The 13,126-nt window shown below is 36.2% G+C and overlaps 1 protein-coding gene across 3 annotated transcripts; it reads left to right on the plus strand.

Annotated features, from left to right (window-relative positions):
- Positions 1-2,459: 2,459 nt before the first annotated feature.
- On the plus strand, positions 2,460-11,233 carry LOC112459503 (lysine-specific demethylase 4A-like). Of its 3 annotated transcripts, XM_025023623.1 has the most exons (12): positions 2,460-2,893; positions 4,745-5,535; positions 5,625-5,830; positions 5,940-6,298; positions 6,405-7,201; positions 7,472-8,947; positions 9,059-9,241; positions 9,333-9,632; positions 9,710-9,901; positions 10,049-10,162; positions 10,254-10,346; positions 10,482-11,233. In XM_025023623.1, exons 2-12 carry the CDS (start codon positions 4,762-4,764, stop codon positions 10,593-10,595), a joined length of 4,608 nt encoding a protein of 1,535 aa, XP_024879391.1. In that variant the 5' UTR covers positions 2,460-2,893; positions 4,745-4,761; the 3' UTR covers positions 10,596-11,233. The 3 variants fall into 3 exon arrangements, with proteins under 3 accessions (XP_024879391.1, XP_024879388.1, XP_024879390.1); XM_025023620.1 differs by having other exon boundaries at positions 6,405-8,947; XM_025023622.1 differs by having other exon boundaries at positions 6,405-8,947; positions 10,764-11,232.
- The last annotated feature ends 1,893 nt before the right edge of the window (positions 11,234-13,126 follow it).

Genomic DNA, 13,126 nt, shown 5'->3' on the forward strand with positions numbered 1-13,126 from the left:
CTTTCTAACGTTACTATAGCGTTTTCGGTTTAGCTACCGTTGGCACTGTAACAACCTACCCGTGCAACAACCAGCCCCAGTCTCCCCTATTGTAGTAATTGTGTTTTATCTATTAGTGCTGGGCGTGGATTACAAAAATTGTTTAAAAAATAGCTAATCACCGAAACTCTTTTTAGAACTAATTCTAAAGCATAGAACTCTGCTAGAACTACCGAGAACTATCTTTAGAACCGCAGAAAATCATCAGCACGACACATATTCACTAAGCGTCGTGCTGGACGTAACTGCTAAAATTGTTTAAAAAATAATAAACAGTCGGAACTGTTTGTAAAAATAATTCTGAAGCGTAGAACTCTGCTAAAACTACCGAGAACTGCCTTTAGAACGGCAGAAAATCATCAGCACGACACATCTTCACTAAGTGTCGTGCTGGACGTAACTGTTAAAATTGTTTAAAAAATTGTTAATCATCGGAACTTTCTTTACAACTAATTCTAAAGCACAGAACTCTTTTAGAACTGTCGGAAATAATCGTTAAACCGCGGAAAATCTTCAGCACGACACTTGTCATTAAGCGTCACGCTGGGCGCGGATATAAAAAATTGTTAAAAATTATTAATTGGTGGAATATCGATCTGAAATTGTATATATGTGTGGAATTCGATTAGAACTTTCGGGAACTCTTGTCAAAATTGATAATATTCAACGCGTTTTGGTACTTTAGAGGAAAAGTGTCGTGCTAGATTCGCGAAGTTAGCACGACATTATTTCAATTTCGATTTTTTAATATAAGGAATGCGGAACTCTTTTTAATTTTTATCAGGAACTGTAGAACTATGAAAAGTGCTACCAGAACTTTTATAATTTTTTTGAAATTTGTAGAATGTCGTGCCAACTTCACAGATCCAATTTCAATTCCATCCAATCCTATGGAATCCGTAAAGGTTATGAAATTGCATGGCATTAGATGGTTTAGAAAACGTCTCGCGCCTCCGTTGTTCGTCGGTGAGCTTTTGTGTATGCCTAAGGGCATTACACGCACTACTGCCGACGGGCAATTAGCCCGAAAATGAGATTTGTAAGATCTGTCAGGCACCGTAGGAGGTCCCTTTACATAGCGGTCGAGACGAAACTTTGAACTCGAGAAGATGCCCCAGCGATGCGACGCCTAGCAGCGTCGACGCGAACTGCCGGTAATGCAGATACCGCGCGGGCGTGTACTATTGGTGGCGCGTACCGCCACAGAGTTCAACACGGACACTTTTTAATCCCTATCCTGGCATTCAATGGTATTCATTTTATTGTCAGAATAGACGGAATTCAATGGAATTCAATACGGAAATTTTTAATTCCTAGTTTGGCATTCAATGCGGTAGTTACTAAACTGATGAATTACAATTAGCCGCCGTGTAGTCATTGCCAGTGACATATATCTCCTTTTGGCAAATTTATTTTATTTCTTTCTGCTTAATTATTTCCTTCTTCCTCGTTAGAGGCAATTAGAGCTAGGTTAGGTTAGACAAGCATCGATCTTTCTCGGTGATTTTTAGCGTAGCATGAAAAAGCAGTTTTGTATGGGAAAGGGCATTATAAGAACATATAATTATATACAAAATGTCCGTATATGGTTTTTCTCTTGCATAATCTGTTATTCTTATATTCAAGAAAAATAATAAGAAAAAGAGTTACAAAATAATTAAAAGGAAATTTTTACATAATTTTTTTATAAAAAGTATAAAGGTTTTAGGAAATAAGAAAAATTGTTCTATTAAAATATGATTACGTATAAAATATTGTATATAAATCTAATCGCAATTTTAATTTTTGTAAAAAAATTGCAGTTATTTCTTAAATTATTTCTTAATTGATCGCCTTATTATTTTTCTATATATACAGACGCAGAATATACAAGAGAAAAAAGCATATGCTGGATATTTTTATTTATTATTATATATATTCATATATACATATATATATAATTTTTATCAGGTTTGATAAAAAATATAATAATAAATGTTATCATAAAATATAAAGAATTATTTGCGCAGTAAGATTTAAAAGTTCTCAAAAAGCAATAAAAGTTCTATTATTATACTCGCATCCACCATATTGGAAATCCGCCATGTTGAACTCTTACAATTAATTATGTTTTGGTCTCATCTTCTAGACTTTAAAATTTTTTTAAAACAATACTTTTTTTTCAAAAAAGTTAATTATTTTTCAAGCAATACCTGCAACATTTCGTTAATACGGATATAATTATTAATAGTTTGTTATCAAAGGAAGATTAGAAATAATTTCGGAACGATTCGTAAAGTCAGAACTTTGCTGCGGGCAGAATATTCTACCGGTTGAGTAAATAATCGATATAAAAGTTTGTCGAGTCTCGAGATCTCGAGAGACAGTTACGTTGTCAATTCTGGACAACTTCGTTCGGCCAGAAACTCTTCCATTGGTGTTTCCCACGAGCGAAGTCTCCTACCAGCTACTGGTCGGCAAGGGTGCATCTCGTGCGTCATACCACTGGCTTATCGCTCCGGCCGGCGCGGCGGCGGGTTGGCGTACGTGACAAACACCGAAAATTCGAATCTCGCACGCGTCTGGCAGACGGCGCTCCGGTCGCCGCGACCTAATCAGAAACTTGCACAAGTCGTGAGACTGCTCTGGAACGCCACCTCGCCGTGCACGTACGGACGACGCGCGGTCGCGCGGCTCACGGCTCACGGGCTTCTCACAGCATCGACGACGGTTCGTGTAGGACGACGGCGGTGCGCGGTGTTGTTTGTTTGTGTTCGCGTGTGTCATCGAGAATACATCCACGGTACTGACGACAGGATTTTCGGCGGACGATGGTCCTGATACAGGAGAGGTGATCCCCGGGCGTGTCTGTCGTGTAAGTACCGCGCGTCCCCCCGCGTCGCGAGTCCGGCCAGCGAGCGACGGCGCCGCTCTCGGCCACTCCGCGGTTTATCTCGCCGATGAAGCTCGCTCTCTCTCTCTCTCTCTCGCACGCGCGCGAGCATGCCCCTCCGCGTCCTTCAGGGCACGCATGCACGCACGCATCGGACGGCCGAGAGAAAGAGGAAAACAATCGTCCGCACGCGACCGAAACGGGTTCCGTCCGTCGCGCGGAGAAGCTTCCCACCCGAGGGAGTCCTGGCAACAATAGATAACTACCATTTTGTTTATAAACTCCTTCCACCACCACTACCACCAGCGTCAGCCAGTGCATTCCCTTCCTTCGCCCCCTCTTCCGCATGCTTCGGAAAAGCCTCGTACCTCGTGCTTATGGCTTCCTGTTCCGGAGCACGCCGTCGGAAGGGTCGCGTTTTTTTTTGTGTTTTTAATTTTTTTTTCCCTACCCTCTCCGTCGGCTCTTACCTCACCGTTTCGTGCACCAGCTCGTTTCCTCCCCGCGTCTCGCTCGCCTCTTATGCAGCCGCTGTTTGTTTACGCGTAAGTCGCATCGCACATGGAATCTTTTAGCACGTGCCGGAGAAAGTATCACGTGAAGATTGAATGAGATACAACGTGAATAAGGTTTATGCATTGTACGTTGTAACGCGAACGTTTGTATACTCGACACCCCGTGACACTCGCCGCAGTCAATCGGGCCGAAAAATTTCATCAGCATTGAAACAGCGTGCAAGTGGTGATTTAACATCGCTCTTGATATCGTGGGGCGCTTACCCCGTGCCCTTATAGGGAGTGCAACAAAATGGTTGTTTTGCTGATGCAATTGATTGTCGAAGTTATTTCTTTAATGTATCGTGATTTTCTAACGCGTCGTAATAGAGGAATGCACGCATAATATTCTTACGGGGGGCGCGTGTATTCTTTTACATTAAATTAAAGTTGTCGTCTTTTATGTAATATTAAAATTATTATTTTTTAAAATACATTTCTGAAATTTTTAAAGGCAATTTCGCGATAAATTGATTTAAATCGTCGACAAATTGGTAAATGCAACGTGTATATTATTTTCTTCTTGAAATATTCGTTTTTTTAAATGTATTTTTTAGCGTAAGAGCGGAATTTGTTTAAAATACATGTCGCTTATGCTTCGTTTTTTTTTTCCACACATAATTGAATATCAAGAATTTGTAGTTAGATCTTTTTTGTAAAAAACACATGGTTAATATAATGTGCAAAATTTCAATGTTATCAATTGCATCGCCATAATTTTGTTATATAATTGATGAAAAATGTTTCGTCATCTTGAGAGAAGGAACAAAGAGTCGTTATTCTTAATGGTCTCTACATATTTATCTAGATATCTATCTATCTTTGAAATCTAGAAACAGATATCTATCTCGATAAATAGATATTTAGATTTCCTTTGCTTTTACCATCCCCCTCTCCGATTGTTTTCTTGTAAGCCTTAAGCACAAAGTGCAAAATCATGTTATCACAGCAACGTTACATATGTAAATGATTACGCTCATTTTCGATTATATAGACGCCAAACGTATAGCATAAATAATTTTTTTTCCCAAGGGATTTTGACTTTACGCCTCGTAATATACACATAAAATGTGTGAAATAAAAAAAATTATAATTAATATACAAAACGATTAAATTATTAATTGGTTGCAATTAAAAATTAAGTATAATTAATAATTTAAACAGAAAAGTTATACGTATTATATTTTTATTTATGTTTACAATATTATTGTTGAAAATTGAAGATTGTTTATATAGTTACACATTGCATATCAAGTATTTTTTAAATTTTGATTTGCAGGTATAAAAAATTCAACGATGGCTAGTAATTCAAGAGGAATACCCCGTATACAGGTCTTTAGACCGACATACGAGGAGTTTAAAGATTTCACGAAATATGTGGAATATATGGAGAGTCAGGGTGCCCATAAGGCCGGTTTGGCAAAGGTGATACCGCCACCCGAATGGGTCCCGCGGAAGGACTACGACAAGGAGGATCTCGACCATCTCGTCATTCCAGCGCCGATCTGCCAAGTTGTTACTGGAAAACAGGGACTTTATCAACAAATTAATATCCAAAAGAAATCGATGACTGTACAGGAATATAGTAAATTAGCCAATTCCGATCGTTACGCTACTCCACGTCATTTCGATTATGAGGATCTGGAGAGGAAATACTGGAAAAACATAACGTATGTCGCGCCGATATATGGCGCAGATGTGTCCGGTTCCTTAACGGATCCGGACGTGAAAGTGTGGAATATCAATCATCTGGGAACAATTCTGGATTATGTCAACAAGGATTACGGTATATCGATCGATGGCGTCAATACGGCTTACCTGTACTTTGGAATGTGGAAAACTACGTTCGCCTGGCATACGGAGGATATGGATCTTTATTCCATAAATTATTTACATTTTGGTGCACCGAAAACGTGGTACGCTATACCTCCAGAACATGGACGTAGGCTGGAAAGACTGGCCAACGGCTTCTTCCCAACTAACTATCAGAGTTGCCAATCGTTCTTACGCCACAAAATGTCTCTGATATCTCCCCAAATACTAAGGCAATACTCTATCCCATGTAACAAAGTAAGTTTTTTTTTTCTACTTACGTTGATTGCATATTTGAAATTCCTTTCAGTTATCTTTCACAACCTTTCGTATCTTTGTCCTCACAGATAACGCAAGAAGCTGGAGAAATAATGATCACATTTCCATATGGCTACCATGCTGGTTTTAACCATGGATTCAATTGTGCGGAATCCACCAATTTTGCGACACCTAGATGGGTAGAATATGGAAAGAGAGCTACGCAATGTAACTGCAGTAAAGATATGGTCAAAATATCTATGGACACCTTCGTGAAACGTTTTCAACCAGATAGGTGTGTATCTGATATATTTTTTTTAATAATTCAATTTTATAATGTTACTCGCTAAACATGATACATTTACATTTAAATATTTACTATAATTAATTTTCTAATAATGTAGGTATGAATTGTGGCTGAGAGGCGAGGATATTGGTTCCCATCCTGAGGATCCTAGGCAGACTGCCGCACCAATGCCGTCACAAACGGATCTGTTGTGTAGCAGTAGTAGCAATGGTGAATTACCGCAAAGCTACTTGAGTGCAACGCCAAAAAATAAACGACACATGATTCATCACAGGAAGAAGAACATTATGAGCACAAATCCTGGTGTTAACATGGAAGAACTTGTAAATCGTGCGGATATTCCTCCGGATGTTAAAAAGGCGTTACAAGATCTCGAATTTGATGAAGTGGAGGAGGCACCAGATGAGCAACAGTTAGAGGTTCTGGAAGATATTTGGCTCAAAGCAGGAGAAATGGGTAAAACTTTGCACATTTTTATTTTTATTATTACTATTATAAATTTTGTTACTATGTAATTCATATAGTTATTCGTGGTTTTACTGATCATGTACTTTTATTTTAGATATTGAAGAAGCAACTGTATACGATGATGGTTATAATCGCAAGAAAAGCAAGAAAAGAAAGAAAAAACAAAGCGGAGATAAGGAGAAAAAACCAAAAATTGAATCAAAATCTAAGAAGGAAGGCAGCAAATTTACTAATGTACAGGATATCGTTAAAATTGAAGTGAAAAGTGAAACTACTTTTGAATACGTATCCCAGGAAAATATCGAAGAAATTCCTGTGCCTCAAGGAAGTTATAATGACAAAATTATTATAGAAGATGAGCCTGTAGATCCTCTAAAAATAGACATCAGTTCTACAGATGATTTTAGTCCTCCAGAAATTGAAAAATATACCAAAAAGAAAAAGAAGTATTCAAAACACAGCGAACAGAAGAAATTGAAACCGAAACGTGTGTCCAAAAGTAAACGCAAACGCGATAATTTATCGGATCAGATGCCAACTTCGAACGTTTCAGATGCAACTGTGCAATGTAATGCTCCGCTATCTGATTTAAATATATATAATACCAATATGTCTAAAATCTCAGAAAAGTTTAAAATGCCTATAGTTGCGATTAGTAAAGAGCTTAAGCAGAGAGCCACAAATAAAATTAAAACAAATCAGCTAACGAATCTTATATCTAACGACATAAATAACACGGCAAAATCATCGGTCAATACCGCAGAAAGCGGGTCAACTATTTGTTCATCGACAAGCGACAGGAGTGATTCTTCAAAAATGACATTTGCAAATATAAGTTATGTAAAGAGCCCTTGTACCATTGCAAAGGATACTAATTCTGGATGTCAAGATGTAAGTACAAGTAAATACGCTTTGCCCACTCAAATTGAAAAGTCTACAAATGTAAATTATAAAAATATGGGTGCAATATCTGCAGATAATAGATTAACAAAAAGTAATATCCGTAAGGACTTGATAAAAGAACCTCGTTTAAACGTAATACCTAATTTATTGTCTAGAACTTCTAAACCGCCAGTTGAAAATTATACTGAAAATCAACAGACCTTGACCCCGACTATAACAAAGATTATGTTTGATGGGAAAGTATTAATTTCATTGCAGCCCAAGCCCCCAGTTTTGAAGAAGGAAACGGAAGTGCAGTGTACCGAAAACAACAGCTCAGTACAAAGTCCACCATCGTTAGAACCATCGTTAGAATATTTGTACCACCAAGTTCCACCTGATACTACTATTACTCATGTGCCTAAAACAGATTGCCCCATGTTCAATACTCCGATCCAGCCTTTTAACCGTAACATTTTCAAGAGTACGATGGGAATAACACCTTGTACGAACAATGGTTCCCAGGAAGTAAAGAGCTGGTCAAACAATGCGTATTCAAATGTTTCTAATTCAAGGGCAATTCAAGGGCTAAGTGAACAGAACGTTCTTCCTAAATTTGCAAATGCACCCCAACCAAAGATGGATGCAATGTTAATACCGCGATGCTCAACGTATCCCCAAATCGTACTATACGATAACAATTGCGCGCAAAATACTGATGTATTGACAATTAGGAATGTTCCAACAGCACCTGCACCTGCACGCAGTTCAAAACAAACTATGCCAAAAGTTACCAAGAGTCCTCCGCGCCAAAGATCGCAAAAAGGAACGTCACGTAGGAAGCCAGCAGCAAAAAATAATAAGTCGATTAATAACGCATCTTCGATTACTTCTCAAGCAAGTATTACGAGTACTTCCGTTGAAGCTCAACTTGACAATCCAATTGATTCGACGAATTTGTCTGATCCAAACATTCAACCACGAGTTGCAAATATACAAAATGCATTACATGAGAATGAGCATTCACATACGTTTGACAATAAGGCACAGTTACAAGACACACAACAAATAGATAATATTTATTCAAATTCACCCCCGTCTAAATTAAAAATAAATATTTTAAGAAGGTCAATCAAAGAGAGAAAAACAAGAAGAAAACAACAGATGCCTTTCGCTTCTATTGTTCCCGCGCCAATTGCTCCTAAGATCGCTCCTGTAACTATTGCTCCGATCGTTGCTTCTACAACTATTACTCCTGTGGTCGTTGCTCCTGTGGTCGTTGCTTCTGCGGTCGTTGCGCCTGCGGCCGTTGTTCCTGCGGCCGTTGCTCCTGCGGCCGTTGTTCCTGCGGCCATTGCTCCTGCAACTGTTACTCCTGCAACTGTCACATCCATTGCTCTTGTAGATGTTGCTTCTATAGACGATGCTCCTGCGGCTACTACAATGACTGATGCCCCAGCAACTCCTGTGATTGAAGCTACAAAAGATCAATCCACATCAACGCAGTCTGTCGATATACCACAACCCTGCAATCAGCCAACAGCAGTGATACCAGGTCACATTTCTGAGATGATTCATCCGAATATACCAAACAGTGAGCTGCTGAAAGCATTCAACAATTATTGGAGCGCTCAAGTGTCTCATTGTGCAATATGTGCTACTTTTGCCTCGTGTACAAGCGGAAACAGCAGAATGATGCCGCCTGATTGGAAGTATTGCGAATCAACTACGCTACCTGAGAGTACACCTATATGGGTAAGGAAATAATGCTTATAATAACTATTAACTTTTCAGTAAATCTTCTCTTGAATGTATGCGACGAGAGTTGGAAAGATAATTATTGAAAGAATTATTTGTGTCCATCAGGTGTCGGCCAGTATTTTTGCGGCGAACTCTAAGGAACAGGTCATGGAACCAGAGAATAACAAACTTTTACGATGCAGACAATGTCACGTAACCGTTCATGCATCTTGTTATGGTATAACTATATTACCTACGGATATCCGAGGCTGGGCTTGCGACACGTGTAAAGCTGGCAGAAGCGATGTGGTGCGTGTTTAACAGATCTACTTTTTTTTCTGTTTCTACCATCGTCAAACATGCATCTCAATTAAATTCTGCTTTGTTACCGCGAAACTAGATGTGTACCCTGTGTCCGATGTTTGGCGGTCCTCTGAAGCGTACCAGTGACAGCAGATGGGCGCATATCTTATGCACGCTTATGGTGCCAGGAGCCATATTCAAAGATGCCATAAATAAAGAACCTATTAATGTATTGACGACCATGAAGGACTCAATCGGCAAGAACTGTTGTTTCTGTGGGCACAAACATGGAGCGTGCCTGAAGTGTAATCAGTGCAACAACTTGTTTCATCCGTCTTGTGGTCTCGTGGCAGGCGCTACGTTTATTATACCGGTGTATAATTCACAGGAACTTCAGGTATATATTCTCTAATCATGAAATGTGATTCCTAGCAAGTTTGTAAACGTTAATGTCAATGTGTTATAACATTCTAGGTAACGTGTAACGGACACGATGAAGGCAAAGAAAAGATTCCGCAGATACGACAAGGAGAGACAGTCTGGGCAAAGCATCGTAATATCCGATATTATCAAGCCAAAGTAGAGGCTATTCAGGATATCCTCTTTTACATGGTTACATTTAACGATAATAGCTTCAGTGATGATCTGTATCCTTCAGATATAACCGTAAGTTTCAACAGCCTGTTTTTATCATTTTATTAATCCAATCTCTATATAATTGCCAGTTTCTTCAGTGATTAAGGATTAAAGCCTGTTTTAAGATATGCGATATTGTTCGAAACATGCTCTACATATATTTTTGTCCTTATTTAGAACTATGATCCGGGGAACACGCCTCCGCTCGGAGCCGCAGTGAAAGTGAACTGGACAGACGGTCAGACGTATGACGGCGTCTTCGAAGGTACAAATCATCGAATAATGTTTACTGTAAGTAATTTCAATATCTCAGTATAAAGATCAATTTATTTCTTATTGATTATTTAATTATTAATTCACGATTCACACTTTTTCTATCTAGGTGATTTTCGAGGATGGCTCTCAGCTCGTTTTAAAGCGTAACGAAATCTATAGTTTACAAGAAGATATGCCAAAAAGAGTGCGTTCTCGTCTGGTGAGTTTGGTCAGAAATTAATCTCATGACGTAACATTCATGAACGTGGCTTATTCTCTTTGATTATCTTTCTTCTCTTCCTTATTTACGTTATTCTTACGTTTACTTTTCTGTTTCTTTGTTGGTTTATTAAAGTCTGTTGCGACTGAAATGAAGCACCGATCTCATCTTTACGGCACAGAAGATGAAACAGAGGCGCAAAGAAAAGTGAAACAATCGAAAAATTATGATAAATTTGTAACGATTTAATGTAAATAATTATTAAGGGAAGGGAAGGGAAGGGGAAATCCTGTTGTGTAAATAGTAGATATGGAAATTATAATTTATAATCGCGATTATCTTCTCCAACTTGATTTCGAACTGATCGGACGATAGAGAAACTTACTTTTTCTTTATGTTCAATAATTTTTGTTTTAGTTAACCGATGTTTCCAACGATGAAGAGTATAATTATGTATAAACTTTTATGTTAAATTATTAGTTTACAGTATTGTGCCTATGTAATTGTTTGATGTATTCTGTACCGTACATAATCTGGACTATTTAGATTAGTATATATATGTATATGTATATATTCCATCCGGAAGAAATATATATATGTAATATACATGTATGTATAATATATATATATACACATACACATATATGCACTTGTGTACCTAACATTTTAACGGCAACAATGGAAAGTATTGTAGATATCGCTTACGAATCAAAATTTTTTTTGATGATTTTTTATCCCAGATTGATTAAATTGCATAAATAAAAGACGAAAAAAGAAAATTAAAAAAAAAATGGTAAAAAAAATTTATTTAAAATTTCAAAAAATCAATGTTTTAAACTGAACAATCGTGAACTCTCATAATTATATTCTTTTCTGTCTTTTTTTTCTTTTTATCTCTTTGTTTTTAGAAGAAAATTATAATAAAAACGTAAAAAAAAATATTTTAAAATATTAATTTAAAAAAAACGAACAAAATTTATTTAGAATGTAAAATTTTTATGTATCAAATTGAATGTAATTTTGAATTCTCATAATTATGTTCTCTTTTTTTCTTTTCTTTTAAATTTTTTGGTTTGAGAAAAAAGCTACAACATTGTTACTTAATTATTAGTAACTTTCTTATAAATTTCTTACGATACTTTTCATTGATACACCGTTGATTATTGCAATCGAATTATGTGTTGATGATATGTTTCTCAATATCTTGTTCAATATCGTATACTGGAGTATTACTATTGAATAATTATGTTGTCTGTAAATTGAAACGTTCCATATTTTATATGCAAGAGATAATCCATCTTTTATATTTATATCAATTTATGAATCAGAGAAACTATCTGCAAAGAAACCAATACGAGGAACAAACATCAATATGCACATATTTTTTAAGTATATTTATGTAAATCTATTTTACATCGTAGATAATAATGTGATTAGAGATAATTTTGACGATTAGCTGTGTGTATTAGTTTTATTTCGTTTTAAGAATAGATGTTAACTAAACGTAACGTCGTAAATGTATTAAAAATTGTGTGTTCATTAAGATCAGCACTGTACTGAAAGAATTCATCAATTGCTCATGAACACGTTGAGAACAACTTTTGAGCTGTGTGAAAATTTCCACGATTTATTTATTTTCATTAATATCATGATGTTAGAATCTATCCAATTAAGTAGAAATTTACTAAGTTTTGAGAGAAGAAGTAAAGATAATCCTATTATTGCATAAAATATTTAAGATAAGCCACTAAAAGATAGAAGAGGATTCGGAACGAAAACTATACAGAAAATTTTATATCATCTAAGATATTTGTTCGGATTACTTTAATTTACAAGAAATTAATAATAATGTACATAAAATTTACTATAACATAGAGGTACTAAACATGCAGTTTCATATTATATATATACAATATTCTATAGAATAAATTCGATGTAAATTACTTTATCTCCATATAATCAGCAGATGGAAGATTGTATACATTGTCGAGTCTTTCACTAATTTTACTTCTAGTCGCTATTTTTATTCTGTTTTCATATTTAAAGGTACGAGAGCGAAAGAGAAAATTGAATAGTAAGAAGTACAGTATTATCTTCTTTGTAGAAATTGCTGTGATGGCAATATCACTTTTGCGTGTGGTACCTATATTTATGGCACTTGTATAAAAAAAAAGTATAACGAACAACAGAAAATATCCTCCAGAGAATTATTACTATGCAAGAACAAGACTGCAATAATTATCTTTCTTTAGGCGATGCTTACATTTAAGTACGCTTTTTCTAAGTATAGTTAAAATAAATGTAATCCGTATCTTCGCATATTTATCCATTCTGATTAAATTTCAAGTGAGGTATAAAGTATAATTATTTGTAAGATTAAGAGAGTAAATTTGTCAGTTTGTTATTAACTGTTCAAATGCTCTTACTGAAAATAAATTCTATTGTAAACTCTAAGAAGATTTATCGTATGTCGCAAATAAAAAAATTTTGAAACAAACTATGGCACAAGTTGATTCTCACTAGCTTGCGTTGCGCGAACGTGAAGCGAAATGTATCTGTATCATACATTTACATTACGAATGTAAATGTATCATTATACATTGCTGCCCTAAAATGTGCAAGATCAATCAATGTGAAGATCAACCGTGATCTTGAATAAAAATATTTTCGTAATAAATTGCGATGTTTTAATCAAGTATTTGCTAAAGGATAACAATATCTGAATGTAATATTCTGTTAAGAAAATTGCAATTCATCTGTCTTCAAGATCATATTTTTTT

The sequence above is a fragment of the Temnothorax curvispinosus genome, unplaced genomic scaffold (assembly GCF_003070985.1).
Source record: "Temnothorax curvispinosus isolate PA1 unplaced genomic scaffold, ASM307098v1 QBEX01009885.1, whole genome shotgun sequence".
In the NCBI taxonomy this organism is placed as follows: domain Eukaryota; kingdom Metazoa; phylum Arthropoda; class Insecta; order Hymenoptera; family Formicidae; genus Temnothorax; species Temnothorax curvispinosus.